Source organism: Mastigoproctus giganteus, chromosome 10 (genome assembly GCF_048544385.1).
Source record: "Mastigoproctus giganteus isolate SK-2022 chromosome 10, ASM4854438v1, whole genome shotgun sequence".
NCBI classification, from domain to species: domain Eukaryota; kingdom Metazoa; phylum Arthropoda; class Arachnida; order Uropygi; family Thelyphonidae; genus Mastigoproctus; species Mastigoproctus giganteus.
Genome location: NC_143584.1, coordinates 76,638,731 through 76,656,596, shown reverse-complemented (window position 1 = coordinate 76,656,596; position 17,866 = coordinate 76,638,731). Strand labels below are relative to the sequence as shown.

The 17,866-nt window shown below is 35.8% G+C and overlaps 1 protein-coding gene across 2 annotated transcripts in view; it reads left to right on the top strand.

Moving 5' to 3' along the window:
- The window catches only part of Cyt-c1 (Cytochrome c1), a 92,796-nt gene extending 83,308 nt beyond the window's left edge, over positions 1-9,488 (top strand). For both annotated transcript variants that reach the window (XM_090383920.1, XM_090383921.1), the window contains exon 7: positions 9,075-9,488. In XM_090383920.1, coding sequence (XP_090240046.1) covers positions 9,075-9,179 — 105 coding nt within the window. In that variant the 3' untranslated portion in view covers positions 9,180-9,488. The remainder of the gene's footprint in view (positions 1-9,074) is intronic.
- Positions 9,489-17,866: the final 8,378 nt, after the last annotated feature.

Genomic DNA, 17,866 nt, shown 5'->3' with positions numbered 1-17,866 from the left:
CAATAGAAGCAGTGCAAGAATCACTTCCACCTCTGCCAGTGGCTACTGTTAATCTATTAGTCCTTGTATCACCCCGAACTAGCAGTTTTCCGACCCACCTAACACTGCCTCGACAGCATCAGCAAATATTCTTGCACCCTTTCTATTTAAGTGTATCCCATCCCTGTAGAAGCAGTCTCTCCTGTTAACAAGTACAGACCAGGCTGAAAAAATTTCTACCCCTTGAGCCTTGCACAATCTTTCCAGGGCCGAATTGATCGACAAGGCTCTCATCATATACTCCCTCCTATCGTGTCTGGGCAGAATTGCAGACACTTTCAAATTCAACCTTAATTCACGACTTTTTTTCAACAGGGACCTGTACTTGTTACGTAATTTCGCCGGTCTCCTACTCTTAATATCATTAGTGCCAACGAGTACAACTATATCACCTTTTGTGCCCCTAAAAGATGATATCCGCTCTACAACGTCATCAACCTTTGCCCCTGGCAGACATACCCTGGTCCTGTTTCACCTATCCTTTTTACAAAGCATGTTCCCCGTTTCCCTGACAATAGAGTCACCAACAACTACTAGTTCCTGTGGGACCAGTGCAAGCTCTGGCTTTGATGTGGGCAGCTGAGAGCTTGATGGGCCCCTCAATACATTCAGAACCTTATCTGCAATGATGTGCAGCAATCATCAAAGTAAGGGGTGGGCCAAAGAAATATTAGTGTGCATTTTGTAAGGAGATTAATGATACTGTATACATCCAGTATTAAATTTAATGACAAATGACAAAAATGTAGCTTTCAGGGTAAAATGGACCCTTTCATCAGCAATATACAGGTTCTAATGGAATAATGATGTTAGAAACAAAATTTAATAGATACAGAGTTGTGCGTGCTGTGATGCGTGTATGGCCGCAAGATAGAACATTCAGCTACTAGATTGGCGCTCATTGTTGGTGCACAAACTTCTGTGGGTTTGCTGCTAGTGTTTATCCAGCTTCAAGACAGTTGTTTCCAAGATAGGGTGTAGTCTCGTGCCCTTACAGCGATTCATGGTTCTTGAATTGCATGATATGTTGAGCGACTCTGGCCAGAAGCGGTGGCGGAAGTGCCAGGATTGGTCGATCACTTCGTAATTGCGTTTAGGGTTAAGGTCATGGTGAGTCGACCGGAAATGTTCCACGATTGGAGTGGTCAGTGTCACCAAGGCAAATTAATTTGTCATGCTCCGCAAGGCGGTCTTGAAGGCGTCTCGAGCTCTCTCCTATGTAGCAACTGCAACAATCTTTGCAAGTTATGCGGTATACCACTCTGCTATGCAAAAAAGGGGTGACTGGAGTTTTCACGTTAGAAACCAGGGAACATAAACTCCTACCAGGTAGTTGTATGTATTTTATGCGATATTCCCGGAGGATTTTCAAAATCTAGTTTGACATGTCCAGATAGTAGGGAATATAGGCGGTAGGCATATTGCTATGTGGTGATGATGGTAAATCCAGTACAACAGGGCCCATTTGTGTTTATAGTGTGCATTTTGTTGTATTTATTGGTTATATAATTACCTGTATTCCTAGTGTAAGAAAATTATGAGAAAAAAAAAAATCACTGCTTTCGTAGAATTTTGGTTATTATATGAGCCATAAGTAACATGCTGTTTTTTGGAGAAAAGTACTTATTTCATTGTATATTTGCTCATAAGACATAAAAGTAAATTAATAACAATATACATATTGTTATTACTTATTATGTTCTTCTAGTTATTTCTAAAAGATTAGAAATGAACTGATGCAATTTTTTTATAAATTTTTAATTAACAACTTAACAATTGTTAATTAAAAATATAAGTGAAGGTTATAAGCAGTATTAGCTGATCATATTAATTTACCAATTGTTAATCAGAAGACAGAGAGAAACTTACTGTGCCCCGTGTTGTTGAGTAAACTCGGAAATGATTGAGTTAATTTTTCAAATTTGCAGCCCTCTGGCCTTAGCTTGAGAGGCGTTGTGTTGTCAACGCCTCTCAAGCTAAGGCTTGTCTGGTATTGTGGTAGGTAAATGAACTATATGTGCAAGATCACTAGTAATTGCAAAAGCCTCAGCATCTTGAGCTATTGGTTCCATGTGACTGGAAAACGGAAGCCAGCTGCAGTTGAACATTAAAATCACCATGGAAAATTACCTCACTTTTAGAAAAGTTCAACTAGAGAATGTCAAGTTTCAAAGAGAGGACGTCAAAGTGTTCCAAGTGATTTGTGGAGTTGGAGCAATAGAAGCAACAGATGAATTTGACAGAATGGAGTAGAGAGAGATTGAAAAGTGGAGATTCCAAATTACAGCACAACCTCGATTTAACGGACCCCGATATAACGGATTTCGGATTTAACAGATCGGACAAATAATAATACAGTAATGTACATATTAATCTTGACCATATATTTTTAGGTTATAAAAAACTTAGTGTTATTATTAATTAAAAATTAATAATTACCTATTTCCATTATTGTTTTGGTAATCAGAGAAACCAAGCACTCTTAAAAGCATTATGAATCAGTTGCCTGTTATTTACACCAGCTCAATGAATGCATGGTTTACTTCAGAGATTTTTTCTGACTGGTTCTCAACCACTTTGTCCCTGATGTGAGGTGCTTCCAGACAGATGTTCTGAAAATTTCCCCCAATAATGTAAAGGCATTGTTGCTTCTTGACAACGCCCCTGCTCATCTTAGTTCTGAGAAGTTAGTTAATAAGGATGGCAGAATTGAATGTCTTTTTTTACCTCCTAACACAACTTCAGTTATTCAGCCAACGGATCAGGGAACAACTGCAGCCTGCAAGAGGCTGTATAAGAAGAACTTTTTGGAAGAAGTAATGGTTATGCTGGAGGATGAAGAAGGCAAGAGGAGCCAGGACGCTTCAGAATCTATGAGCAACAACTCTTTAACTTTACGGCTGCCTGGAAGGAGATGAAGACTACGGCTTTGGCAACTGCTTGGAAGAAGTTGTATAATATTGAACCGGATTTGGATTTTGAAGGATTTGAGGCAAATGACTTACGGCGCACCCTTGTAAATGCTGGCAACCGGGAAACAACTGAAGATGATGTTCTGAAATGGCTTGAAAATGATGAAGGTGATCCTGGCTACAAAGTGCTCAGTGAAGAAGAAATTGTGGACAAGGTTCAATATGGCAAGGCAGGGGAAGAAGAAGAAGACATTGAGGAAGAGCAAATTACACCAGCATGGCCTACACTGTCTGAAATGAGAAATCTCATGGACATCACCATCCACTACATAAGGACATCTTCTTACCCTGAAATTGTCCCTTACTATGAACATTTTCGGCAGTTCAGGGCGATCATTATTAAGAAACAACATCAGAGTGGCAAACAACTGAAGCTGGACGCTTTCTTTAAGCAAACGTCACCGACTCCCACTCTTATTTCACCTTCAACTGCTTGTACATCTCAACTGTCTACAAGCAAACAGATGACACCAGTGCCTCCATTTGTGAACATTTCAGAAGAATCTGACGCTGAGGATTCCCCTTCACCTCTACCTTCAGATACTGAATAACAACTACTGTACTACTACCACTATGGTCGTGGAAAAATACTCTTCAACTGCACTGTCAAAAAGGTGAGTAAATATTACATATTCTTTATTATAATTTTATATTGCGCAGTTCTGTACATTGTATTAAAGATATGTTTTATTGTTCTTGGTTAAATCGAATGTAACTCCCCAGGTTACATTCGATTTAACGGACTTTCGGCATTGACGCACACCCCTTCTGCCCTATTAGTCCGTTAAATCGAGGATTTACTGTACTAAGTCTCTGACATTGAATATCAGAGTGGACATATGCACAAGTACCACCTTTGAAGTGAAAGGAATTGTATAGTGAATAATATTAGGACAACTGAGATGGGCAGTAGTTGAATCAACCAATAATTGGGATTCTGTCAGAAAAAGTACACAGGACTTAGCAGACTTTAAATGGAAATGGTCATCATTGAGATTGGAACTGAAACCATACATATATATGTGAAATGAACAAGTAAGCCACTTAGATATAATATTTCTAAGTTTTAGTCATCCCTTTTATTGTACAATTCAATTTATATATTATTTATTCTAATTAATTTTTAATTTAAGATCTAAAAATGACACTTCTCTGTTGTTTCCATTCACTTTTGTTAATATAAGATTGCTAGGATAAAGTTGTGTTTAATTTCTTCAAGTTACTGTCAAAAGAAATCTTGTCATCTATGTATCTGTATGGTTCAATTTGGTTACTGCTCTTTTTAATGTATTCATTTTTGTAGTAAAGTAAGAGGAGATTTGCTGCCAATACTGAATACTTGTAGGCGATCGGGACCCCCTATTACTTATTTATGTCTCTGCCTTTGTAGATGTAATTGTTAAATAGGCAGAACTCTGTATATATTGCCCACTGGCTTTGTGTTTTTTTTTTTCTTTTCCCCCCCATTCTCTGAAGTACATGTTGAGTACTCTTTTAAGCTTAAAACTTCACTATTCTATTTATTATCTATGTTCTGTCTGTCTTTATATATTTGTTTTAGAATTTTTTAAAATTTATTGGAAATTTAGTACATTGGTATAGCATTTTCTATTGCTGGTTAATATACCCGAAACTAACTGGCAATTTTATGAAATTTTGGTATATAAGAGGATGTTTGCATTATCTATTTTAATATTTTTATATGTTTTATATATATATATATATGTTTTATATATATATATATTTTTTATATATTTTATATATTTTTATATTATATATTATTATATTATATTTTTATTTTTAATATTTTAATATTTAATAAGATACTGGTAGTATCTTATTAACTGTGCATGTTTTGTTGGTACTGACAAGTTTGTATGTGTCGTTTTTTTATTATTTCATCTTTAAGTGTTTCTGCATACTATTATTTACAAATAATGGTGAAGTTATTTGTGGCCTTTAGCTACACTTGTAATTACAAATTTATTTTGTAGTTCTTTAATTTGTCTTTTTGTTTGTATTTTTAAAAATTCAGTTCATGTACTGTGTGTCTTTAATCTGATTTGTAATATCTGGTATGTTTCTTATCTAGCCATTAAAATAATGTTATATTTGAGTGTTGATTTATAGCTAAATTTTACCAAATCACAGATATCTCCTTTCTAACTTTCTGTGTGTTATTCTTATACTTAGGCTTAAATTTAAAGCTGTGTTTCATAAGTTTTCTCAGTTCTTCACCTTCTATAATACCTAGAATATAATAATTCTATAATAATATGCCTATGGTTTTCATTCATGAATATTTTGGTATGTAGTTTTGCTACAGTAAATAACAGTTTTGTACTGTTAATAAATCTATAGCTTTGTAATTACAGAAACTTAATCCTGTGTGTAGCCAGAGGCTGCCTATAGGATTAAATATCTGTAATACACAAACACGCATACGCACTCCAGAAAGGGTCATTAGTCAAGGTGAGGTTATTGTTACCCAAGTATTGCCCATTTTTCAGATCTTCTGAATAGTTTATCTAGGTCTTGTTGCATTATGAACAACCCACTAGGAAACCACATGGGCATCTATTTGTGATGAAGAATGAATTCGACTGCGGTCCCTTGATGTACAGATCCTTCATTGCATTGTTGTGACCCATCATCAGAGCTATCCATATCGAGGGCGCCTCCGTAGCCAGGTGGGAAGGAGCAGCAGTGCGTAGCACACGCTTCTTGATTAGACCGGGGTTCGAGCCGTCACCACCAAATTCGGAGGATGTGGAAAGGTCAGGGAATGACCACCGCATATCCCGGAGCAATATGGCCTTAGTTGCTAATGCTCCTAAAAACCAAAATAACAAACAACAACAACAACAACTATCCATATCGAGCAACGATTCAAGTGATATCAGTTGGAATTAGAACTTATTCCCCCTTCCCTCCACCCCTACTAGATTGTCTTATTGCACTGCTGGAAGCATCCAGGAAACTTCACTGAGATATCTGTGTATCTGTTGTTTGGGAACTCATCCACTAGTACAACAAGTACTTCAGTTATTACGTAGATAGATATCAAGTACTCAGTGCCATATGCACCTTGCAGTCCACCAAGGAGCGAATTTGCAAGTCAGACAGATTTCTCCCTGCCTAGATGTGCTGCAGCTAGTGCAAAACATTCATGCTGACTTGTATCATCCAGGCTTCATCCAAGGTCAAGTGTGCAAAAGGATCCTTGTTGACAGTTATTCACTGCTTCAGTCATCCTACAGATCAGATCTTCTGCATCTTTGACATCACCATGCCTGTTTCCTTTGTCTGTTCTGCAAGATATGTTCAAAAAAGTATCCATATTATGCTCATTGGGCAAGGTTAAGGCAACAGAGTGTACTACAACAAAGCATAATATGTTAGACTTGTCTGATCTTTTCCTCCACTCAGTAAGTTATTCACTTGCAATTATGGCAATCCTTTATAGCCAATAACAAAGGTGTGTTTTTTAATCTCATCTCATTTCAAAGTTTTGGAGTGCACTTAAATTTTGCTTTAAAATTGGAATAACCAGAAGCAAAACATTTGGTCTTAAAATAGCATAGAGAATCTTTGCAGTGACCATACTTTCATTACCTGGAATTCTACTGCATTACTTCTTATTTGCATTTAAAGAAACAAATATAAATACCCATTGTGATGTAGACAACAAGGGTTTCAGCCACCAAATATGGGGGATGCAGAAAGGTCAGGGAATGACCACCGCATATCTCCAGAGCAATATGGCCTTAGTTGCTAATGCTCCTAAAAACCAAATAACAACAACAACAACAACAAGGGTTTCACATTAAAATGAAAAAGAGTAAGTAAACAAGTAAATCACTCATACAAATGAGTGACATCACATTTTTGATGTCACTCTCTTTTCAGATGATAATCTTTCAGAGATGACCTATGATGTGGATAGTCCTCAACTTTCAGTAAATGATGAAATTGTGTGTCTTGGATCATTTCAAACTTTGGTACAAAATGACCAAAGATATTAACTGTTTCATGAAATTACTGATGAACTCTTATCTCCTCTGGATCACACCCTTCCATTTTAACAAAATATTTGAACTTGAGACACATTTCTGTTGTTTGTGCCACAACTGTTAACAGGGAATGCCGTGAACCCTGCCAGTAAGTCGTTTCCATTTTTTTTAGTGCACAATTACTGACAAGACATTTCTGTAAAATATCATAACTGGAGATGAAACATGGGTTAAAGGGTACATCCCCAACCTAAACAGTAGTCATCCCAGTAGAACATTCTTTCTTTCAACCAAACCAAAAATGCACAACAAAACAATTTTGCTAGCATTTTTTGTGAGAGTGTTGTCCACCACGAATATGCTCCACAGGGACAAACAATTAATAGACTTCTACATTGAAGTTTTTCGATACCGTCATAGTGCAGTTTGAAGAAAAAGACAAGAGCAGTTGCTTCATCATGATAATGCACTTTCACATTTGTCAATAAGTACAGACAAATGGAATTGTTGAAGTCTGTCAACCCCTGTATTCACCAGGTATGGCTCTGGAGACATCAATTTGTTGATGTAAAAATAGTAAAGAATAATACGCTGGCCCAGCTTTCGGCAGTTTTGAGATTAGCTTTCCAGCAGTGCTCCCAAGAGGGGGAAAATTATTGAGCTAAGAAAAGACCAAACAAATAGCACAGGAGAGACAAAGGTAGAGACAGCCCATCAGAGGAACTGACCAGTCACAAGACTTATTTACTGATGATGATGAAGAAAAGACCCGGTTTTGAAGTGGATTAGAAACCAGATAATTTCTGAACATACTTATACATATCTGAGAATCCCCACTGTCTTATAGTGATTTTAAGGTAATTTAATGGTTTATTCCTAAGAAAACTTTGTATATATCACGTTTTGAATTAAGCATTATCTATATTGATTTTTTTTTTAATCTCAAGAAATTGTTTACTTACTCTTTTTTGTGTTTAATGTGAAACCCTTGTTGTCTACATCACAATGAGTATTTATATTTGTTTCTTTAAATGCATATAAGGAGTACTGCAGTAGAATTCCAGGTATTCAAAGTTTTTTTTTTTTTCGCTTTTTTTTTTACCCCCTAGTTTTACAAAGAAATTAACATATTTAATATTTAATTGTAGGAAACAACTATCAAGCAGATTTAAAATAATGATTCCTCTGATACAAAGTAATATGAACGATGCAAAGATTAAATTTCAGTGATGTTTTCTGCGTGAAACCAACCACGCTGATATGATGCATACAAGCAAAAAGGCTACAAATTGATTGTTACATGAATAATTTTATATAAAAGTCAATTTATAAACATTTCATTTTTTAGCAGAATTTTTATGCATCACATTGGTTGGTGAGGGTGATTTGCATATCTGTTTAGCCTACCTGGTTTCTTTTCACAGACACCTCAAACTTTCTTGTTGTTTTTTATATGTTTTGTTCTTTAAATTTTTATTTGTGTAGTTCCTTGATTTAATTTTCCATAGACAGTACTTTTCTTTGTAAAGTTCAGTGACTGCATGTTACCTGTAGGTTATTTTCATAACAGGCCAGAAAATTTTTTTTTTGTTAATGAACAAATAATTTGTCATTAAATACTAATCTGAATTGGAAAGAAATTTAAAATAGTGTGTGTAGGGTATGGAAGGTGATAAATATATACTGTGGAAACTAACTCAACCAGCAAAATATTTAAAATTACTTTAAAGCTGCATATACAGTATATAATATGTAAATAATAAATGCAGTTTTCTTTCAGTGTTTTCCTGTTTTCCTTTTATACTGTATGTAGAGTGCACTTAAAATCTATCTGAAAAAATCAAATATCCAAAATACCTGTGGTTCTATTCATTTCGGATAACTAGGATTCTACTGTATTATAAAGTTATATCTTTGCAGTGTTATTGTATTACTAATAATTGAATCTGTATCAGCAGTGTTGTGTCCCTTATTTTCCACCATGTGTGTGCATCAGCATGTGCATTTATACTTGTATGTTATATGCATCTCTGTCTACCTTGTTTTACAGGTTTTACTGATAGCAGCAATCTTGATTCCTGTTTCTATTTACTATAAGCGTCACGTGTGGTCATCATTGAAGACTCGGAAAATTGCTTTTAAACCAAGCAAATAACGGTAGTAAAAATTAATTTTGTTTTAGAAATAAAGGTAATAATATTCTGAAAGTTTCTCCAACATTCAGCTGAGAACACAATCTTCAGTTCTTGTAGTATTTGGAGGAAAGAATGATGTAGATAACTATACAGTCTTGAATAAAAAAATGATGAAAATGGTACTTCTGGCTGATGGGCAAGCGCACTTGCTCATTCTTTTTTATTTATATTTAATATTTCATAACACATGTTACTGAACCACGATTGGGAAACTTTATGTACAGTATGTTCAGGAATAATTTGGAATGAATAAAGTTCTTAAATTGTCAGGTTTTATCTTTATTCAAAGAATTAAGTAGGATCACATGCAGTATTTTGTTATTTATCATCATACATAAATTTAACCATTTTGAAGTTTTGAATATCCATTAAATATAATTTTGACTTTTTTAATGTGAGTGATATGATGTATATTCCATTCTCCCTGATTAAGTTAACTGGTAAAAAAAAAAAAAAACATTTCAAAGAATATATAAAGATGAGCTACATTACAGGTGAGAGAGAGAGAGAGAATTTTATATAAAATAGCCGAACTGTTCCTTACTATCCTGGGCCTAAGCAAAGGATGAATGAGTCAGCTCATTGGTGGCAACTTGACCTTCTAAGTTGTCACTTATTAAAATACTTTCAAGTAAACAAATACTCTAAAGAAACATTTTTATTTATCCAGTAGTTTAAAGTATGCATTCATAAAGCATCCAGTAGTTCATACTTTAAAAAAACTTCTCCCCCCCCCCTTCAAATCTAATTTTCTTTCTGTTTATTGAGAACATCTGTTTTTTGCAGAAAAGCTGGGATTCTTTTTTGCCTGTTTTGGCCAAAAAATCTGCTTTCCTTTTATTTAGTTACTCAATCTTCAGCTTATCAAAAGTCGGCAGCTGTACAGGTATCTCCAAATCACCTGAGATCACACTACTTCTGAATAAACAGCATCATCATGCATTCATGGATTGTAAAGTTTATTCTATCATGAGTGCCAAGATTATGGCATTTATTTAAAACAAAAGTCTTCATAGAAAGAGAAGAGCCATTTGTTTATTTAACTTATTTCTAAAGCTATATAGCTTTGTTATGTTAAAATTCTTGAAGTTTAGTTATTATACTCCATTTTTTTTACTATCTAAGCCAGTGATAGGCAACCTTTGGCATGAAGGCCAGTTTAGGAGCAAAAAAATGTTTGTGGGCTTGGGCTTTGAATGGTTTGAGCATGCTCAATGCCGATGGGATTCTTCCTCTTGCTCAGAATAATCACCTCAGAGGGCATAAATTCAAATTGAGGAAGGACAGATGTCGGATAGATGTGCGGAAATTTGCCTTCGTCCAGCGGGTGGTTGGTTGGTGGAACCGACTTCCATCACTTGTTGTTGAAGTTGATAGCCTAAACAAATTTAAGGCTCAACTGGACAGGTATTTCGAACAAACGGAGGGGTGAAATGGGAGTGGTGTGTTTTTTTTTTTTGTTTTGTTTTGTTTTGTTTTTTTGGCTGATGCTGAATAAGCTTGCTTTCTTGCATCATATGCCTCTGCTAATGCTAATGCATTGCTTTTGTTGATAAAATATAGATAAATAAGATTTATCTATATTTTTTATTTATATATCATTAATAATATTATAAATTGGCCAATTCCATCAATCTTTGAAAGCACCTGTACTGAGGTGATCACTGTTATTATTTAAAATAAAATATAATACTAATCACTGAATTAAATCTTTAGTTTTGTCCATTCCCTGCACTGAACTGTACGTATAGAGCATTCTTACGTATCTGTCCACCTGCTTTGTCACATTATATGAACTCATGATGCTGTTACTGAAGGAGTGCACCCTTTCGTATAAAGGTAGTGTACTTAATAAAGTGGCTTCTGTGTATGGTGGGGGATTTGGAAAGTTTGTGGCATGAGCATGTGAAAGGATAGTGATACAGTGTTAAAAATTTCTTTATTTAATGTATAATACTTAAATAATACTTAAATAGTAGCCCACCAAGTTTCATGCAGTTTCAGTAATGCTTTTTTAATTTTTTAATTACAGTCACATGTCAACAGAGTTGTGTGAATGATGGACACAATCAATCACCATGTGCGGTCATCCAATATTTGGAGGGAAAAGGGACCAACACCAAAGACAGTTCATGAGGATGTGATTACAACATTCGGAGTGGGGATTCCCCTTCCTATTTCATGTTTAAGAAGTGGGCAACAGAATTTAAATGAGGGAGGAAGACCTGGAACATCCATCACTCAAGAAGTTGACAGTGTGTGTGACCTGGTGATGAGTAGTGTTACAGGGAGCTGTGAATGTGATTGGTCAGTCTGTTGAAAAGTGAGCTCGGTCCACTCTTTAAATATTTCTTCTTTCATAGTGATTTTCTTGTGACTCTGCTTTTGTAGTCTTTCAGATTTTTTCAGCTTGTCCAGGGCAAGTTTGTTGCAGGCTAGTCTTTTCTGTCTTAAGAAGAGAGCACTTGCCTTTTTGTAGGTGCTGAAGTCTTCTGCATCTGCAGATTTTCTCCATCCCTAATCTTTCTTTTGGCGCCTCTTTCAGCTTTTAATCTGAGGCAAGAGCCTCGTTCGCCTCACCCTCGGCACGGCTCTGCTAGTGAAGTACCTTTAGATAGGCCAAACCAGCCCACAGAGGCATATTACACAGACATTGAGGACATTTCATGAAAACATCAAAAACAAACTCCAAGGAAAACTCAGTAAAGGAGTCTTGTTCCACCTTGACAATGCATCTCACAAGTTTGTCATTGCCATGACTCATTTTCAGGCGCCTCCGTAGCCAGGTGGGCAGGAGCAGCAGTGTTTAATACATGCTTCTTGATTAGACCGGGGTTCGAGCCCGTGACCACCTAATACGGAGGATGCGGAAAGTTCAGGGAATGACCACCGCATATCCCTGGAGCAATATGGCCTTAGTTGCTAATGCTCCTAAAAACCAAATAACAAACAATCAGACTCATTTTCATGGCTGCATTGCATGAGTGCAGCTTTTAAATATTGGACCATTCCCCATATTCACAAGATCTACCACCATTGGACTTTCACCTATTTCCTTCATTTGAAAAAATCTGGCATCCATTTTCCCACCAACAGTGATATCATTGCTGCAGTGGATGCATTCCTGGAAGCCCAAGAGAAAACTTTCTTCACTGCTGCATTGCAGCATCAGTGGTAAAAGTGCTTTGACTCCAGAGGGGACTTTGTTGAAAAGTAACATTACCAGACTCCTCTTCATACTCAGGCCATGAATTTTTCTTATATGATTAAAAATGTAAAATCAAAAGTTTTACTGATGACATGTTATCGGTAAATTTTATATTCTAATATTTTTTTATTATTCCTGAGATTAGATCACATCTTGCATTGTAAAGTTAGGAGAGCCATGTTTTGCTCATCACTGATCTAAGCCTAAGAAAAGTTAATCCTTTGGCATAATTTTAGTTTTCTCGTAAATATATTGCTATTGATAACACTGGTTTACGGTGTATCTGGGGTTTTGAGTAAAAGTATATGGCAGTTATTTATGCATGTTTACTTATTACTAAACTGAAGTCTGTTTGTTTCTATCACGTAAAGATTTTTCACAATTCATTAAAAAAATATTACCTAGGTATTATATGCAAATGTGAACATAACTATAGTTTCTGCAATGGTTTACAACTTTTATACCCCTATATTCGTAATCAGTATCATATATTTGCCTCAAATACAACGGATTGTGCAACTGCGAGGTCATACTGCAAGGTAGCCGACCTTGACCCAGGAAGGTAGACGGCCCCCCACCCTGCTCTTCCGGACCATCTGTGATTCCCAGAATTTTATTTTCTGAGTGGAGTCTGGGAGACTACTGTGTGTAGTTATGGGTTAAACTTGTCTGAGCATGCACTCACTTGTTTGTACAGTCCACTCAACCACAGAGCCTATATAAGTGCCACATTCCTTTTGCGGTCACCATACTCCTGTAAAAACCATCATGAGCTCTCATTGTGTGTTAGTTTTCTTTTAGTGTGGCAACCAGAAAGTGTATAAACTGTCCTGACATATTTTGTTACATATGTGGTTGTTTTGTTCCTGTAAAGCAGAGGCAAAATATTACCGATTTTGTAAAAAAATCGTATTATGCATACTTTGACATAAAACTAGGCGATCAGGATAAATCGTGGGCACTGCATAAAGTATGCCATATATGTGTCGAACATCTTAGAAAATGGAGTCAAGGAAAAAAGGTGTGCTTGCTATTTGCTATTCCTATGGTGTGGTGCAAGCCAAGTAAGCCACGCCGAATGTTACTTTTGTGTATGTGACGTGACGTTAAAGGTTACAATTAAAAAGGACATCAAATATTCAGATCTACCGTCAGCCATAAGACCGGTTCCGCATGGACCTGATCTGCCTGTAAAACCTCCACCAGAAACTTTGGAGTCCACATCTTCTTCCACTGAACCAGAAGCTAAAGAGGTTAGTGAAGAGCAATGTTATCAACTAGAAAATATTTTAACACCACAGCAATTCACACAAGTTGAACTGAACAATTTATTAAGGGACTTAGGTCTTCCAAAGTATGCTGCTGAAATTCTGGGATTCAGACTTCAAGCGAAGAACTTACTTGCTCCAGATACATCATTTTCCTGGTACAGAAATCGTGAAAGGGAGTTTATATAATATTTTTCACAAGAAGGTCCTTTTGTATATTGCAATGATATCACTGGTTTAATAAATGCCTTAGGAGCTCCATCATATGTTCCTAGTGAATGGAGACTATTTATAGACTCTTCTAAGAATAGTTTAAAAGGTGTTCTCTTGTATAATGGAGATAAGTACACATCTGTGCCGGTTGCTCATTCAGTCTACTTAAAAGAAACTTATGACCATCTAAAGTTGCTTCTGGAGAAAATTAAATATCAAGATCACGAATGGCAACTATGTAGAGACTTAAAAGTGTTATGTATGTTGTTTGGGGAAACAGGGTGGGTACACCAAAATGCCATGCTTTATTTGTAAATGGGATAGCAGAGCTAAAGCGCTGCATTGGACAACGAAGCAATGGCCTCGGAGGCACAATCTTACACTGGGGTCAAAAAATATTGCGCACGGAAGTTTGATGAAGCCAGATAAAATACTTTTACCTCCACTGCATATCAAGTTAGCCCTAATGAAGCAATTTGTTAAAGCATTGAATAAGGATGGCAACTGCTTTAAGTACCTTTGCAGTAAATTTCCCGGTTTATTTGGCACAAAACTTAAGGAGGGTATCTTCATTGGTCCCCAAATTAGAAAATTGGTTTTAGATGGTCAGTTTGAAACTACTTTGACTGATGTTGAAAGGGAAGCCTGGATTGCTTTTAAAAGTGTAATGGAAAACTTTCTAGGAAATCATAAATCACAGGATTATGAGAAAATTGTTCGAAATATGCTTGAAAAGCTTCACAATTTAGGTTGCAATATGAGCATCATAATTAACTTTTTGCATGCCCATCTTGATTTTTTTCCCGAAAATCTTGTACAGATGAGCGAAGAACAAGGGGAGAGATTCCATCAGGACATAAAGGAAATGGAGCAGAGGTACCAGGGAAGGTACCTCTGCTCCATTTCCTTTCCATTCCTGCTCCATTTCCTAAGCATGATGGCTGACTACTGCTGGTGTTTAAAAAGAGAGAAACCTGGCACTCTACATAAAAGAAAAATTATGAAATGTTCTTTTCAAACAAAGAGACAAAGGTCTGATTAATGAAAAGTTTCAGAATTCTGATTAATAGTTGTTAGTATTTACGTATTTTTTGATATATGAAAATGCAATCCTATCAATTTGTCATTACTAAATACAATAAAGTTATATACTTTCATAAAAAACAGTACTTTTTTATTTGTTAAATTGTGGTGTATCAGGATGTGATAGAAAAAAATCTGTCATTTGAAATCACAACAACATATTTCAGCAGTAGGACCTGTTGAAATTCATACCCCAGTGAACAAACTTAAATTTGTAAACTAGTGTTATCAGTGAGTTGTTGTTTTAATACTTAAATTAAACAAAAAAAAAAAAAGGAAGAAACATTCCACTAAAGGAATACAATGCTATTTATTTAAAAGAATGCTATGATGCCCTTGCAAATAACTAGTATAACAATTATTTATCTTGATATTTAAAAGAGCATTGTGAAACCCTCTTAAATAAATGGCACTGTGCTCCTTTAGTGGAGTGCTGTTGATTTGAAAGTATATCAGTAACTGGAAACTTGTTGATATTAAGTCAGCTACTTATGAGAGAACTAAAATCAATTTGAACTTTAGCAAAAATTAAACAGGATAGTTCGCATGTTGTATGTGAATCAAATTCCAAGTTTAATTTTCAATTTTGTTTTTTCAGAATAGGTTTTGTCTGTGAAAATTCAAAATTAGTAAATTTTTGAATTTCCCAGCAGTTAGTGAGGCTGTTTTGTATATTTCGTTAACAATACTTTTGAAGACAAAATAAAAATGCATGCATTTGCTTTAGAACAACTCTTTGAGATTTACATCTTTTATATATTAAATCATTGCTTTCAAACTGATTGGACTTGAGTGCCAAGTGAGTGACTAGATATTTCTCTGTGATATTAGTCTTCTCATTTACAGTTATTTAATTTTGCTCTACAAAGTAGAAAAGTAAGCTTACTTAATCAAACTACACACAAGAGAGGTGTGTGTATTAAGAAATATATTAGTATATTTCTTAACACAAACTGCTAGCCTTTCCATTTTGCTTGGTCACTGGCAGTTTTGCATTGCTCCTGTCTCCACATTGCCAGGGCTGGAAACCTTTGGAGAAGGGCTAAAAGGAGACAAAACAGATTATGAAAATTATCCATCACTTGAGGTAGCAGGCTCTTCTTCACCATAGGAATATAACAAATCATGTGCAAAAAAGCAGAGAACTGAAGTATTCCAAAAGAAATTGCTACCATTTCTCATCCTCCATTCACAAATTACCCAATCTGAGAGCTTCCCCCTTCATTTTTTATACAAAAATGTGTTGAGAATGTTTCAGACAACCTAAAATGGTTTAAAGAGCCTAATGCCGATTTTGTAGAAACCACAAATTACAGACCCTCTGAATCTTTACTCTGGCTTTCACGCTTTTCAAGTATTCTTTGTAAAAGTTGCTACTCATGCTACTCTAAATACTTAAAAGTTGTCCTGTGTGTGAATGGGACTTGCTAAATTGCAGCATCTTGAGATAAAGGCACTTGCAAGGTGATCAGGTTCAATGCTGATGGCATTCTTCCTCTTGTTCAAACTACACACAAGAGGGGGCATAAATTCAAATTGAGGAAGAATGTTTTTTTTTTTTTTTTTATGAAAACCCCAAACACGAGAGGTATTAGAACCTATAGTACTTAGTACCGTGCTTGGGTTGGAGGTTGAGAATACGAAAGAAGATATTTGTTGACATTAGACTTGAACTTCTGTAGATTGTAATTTTCAGGAAATAAGTATGAAGGAAGGTTGTTCCAGAAAACGGCAGTTGAATGAATAAACGAGGAAGATGAAAAGTTGGTTCTGCGAGTTTGAAGTTGAACAGTAAATGGATGTTGGCTTGTGGCGGCACTTGTTCGGACTGTTTTAAAAGAGAGAGCGGGAATAATAGAAGCTAATTCAGAAGAACAGTACCCACAGAAGTATCTGTAGAAAAGGCATGCAGCAGAAACAGTACGTCTATGAGACAGTGGGTGGAAAGACTGTTAGAGATGAGTCATTAATTAATTGATTTTTATTAATTAATTGATTATTGATTTGATTAATTAATTGATCGATTATTGCTTTTATATATTTGATTTATTTAGGAATTGTTGGATTATTTTGTTATAGGTTTTCCTGTAAGTTTGCTTTTTATAATATTATAGATATAATTTTTTAAAGTTAATTTTCATTGATATTTAGCTAATTTTATAATGGTAGTTACGAGATCTGCCTTAAACACGTCACAGGGTATCGTGACTCACACGGAAATAGCCGATGGCGATTTACGGGTGAGTCATGATTTAATCCGTTGCGGAACCTGTGGAATGTTTTCCAAGGTTGACCTGGTGACTAATTATAGCTCACCTGGGGATTCTTTTCTTTGTGATCGATGTAAAGAGTGCACCAATCTTAAATTACAGTTTGGTGCACTGATGAAACAATTTGAGTCACTGAAAAAACGGGTGCTTGCCCTCGAGAATAATGCATCTGGGAGCTCGTCAGGGACTCAAGACTCCAGCAATCTACCAAGTGATGCACACCCAATTCGGGCCTCAAAACAGAAAAACTAAATTCCAACTACTCTGGTTCAAAAGGACTGTTTTATTAGGAGACTCCATTGTCAGGGAAACGGGGAATATTTTTTGTAATAAGGATCGGTGGAGTAGAACCAGGGTATATCTGCCGGGAGCAACTATTAATGATGTCACCAACAGATTGTCAGATTTTAAGGGGGGTAAAGAGAATATTATTATTCATGTGGGGACTAATGACATTAAATGTACACGATCTGATGATTTGTTGGAAAAATACAGGAACGTGCTGAGGAAATACTGCGAGCTAGGCCACAATGTCTGTCTGCAATTCTGCCCAGACACGATAGAAGGGATTATTTGTTAAAAGCCTTGTGAATTAACTCAATACT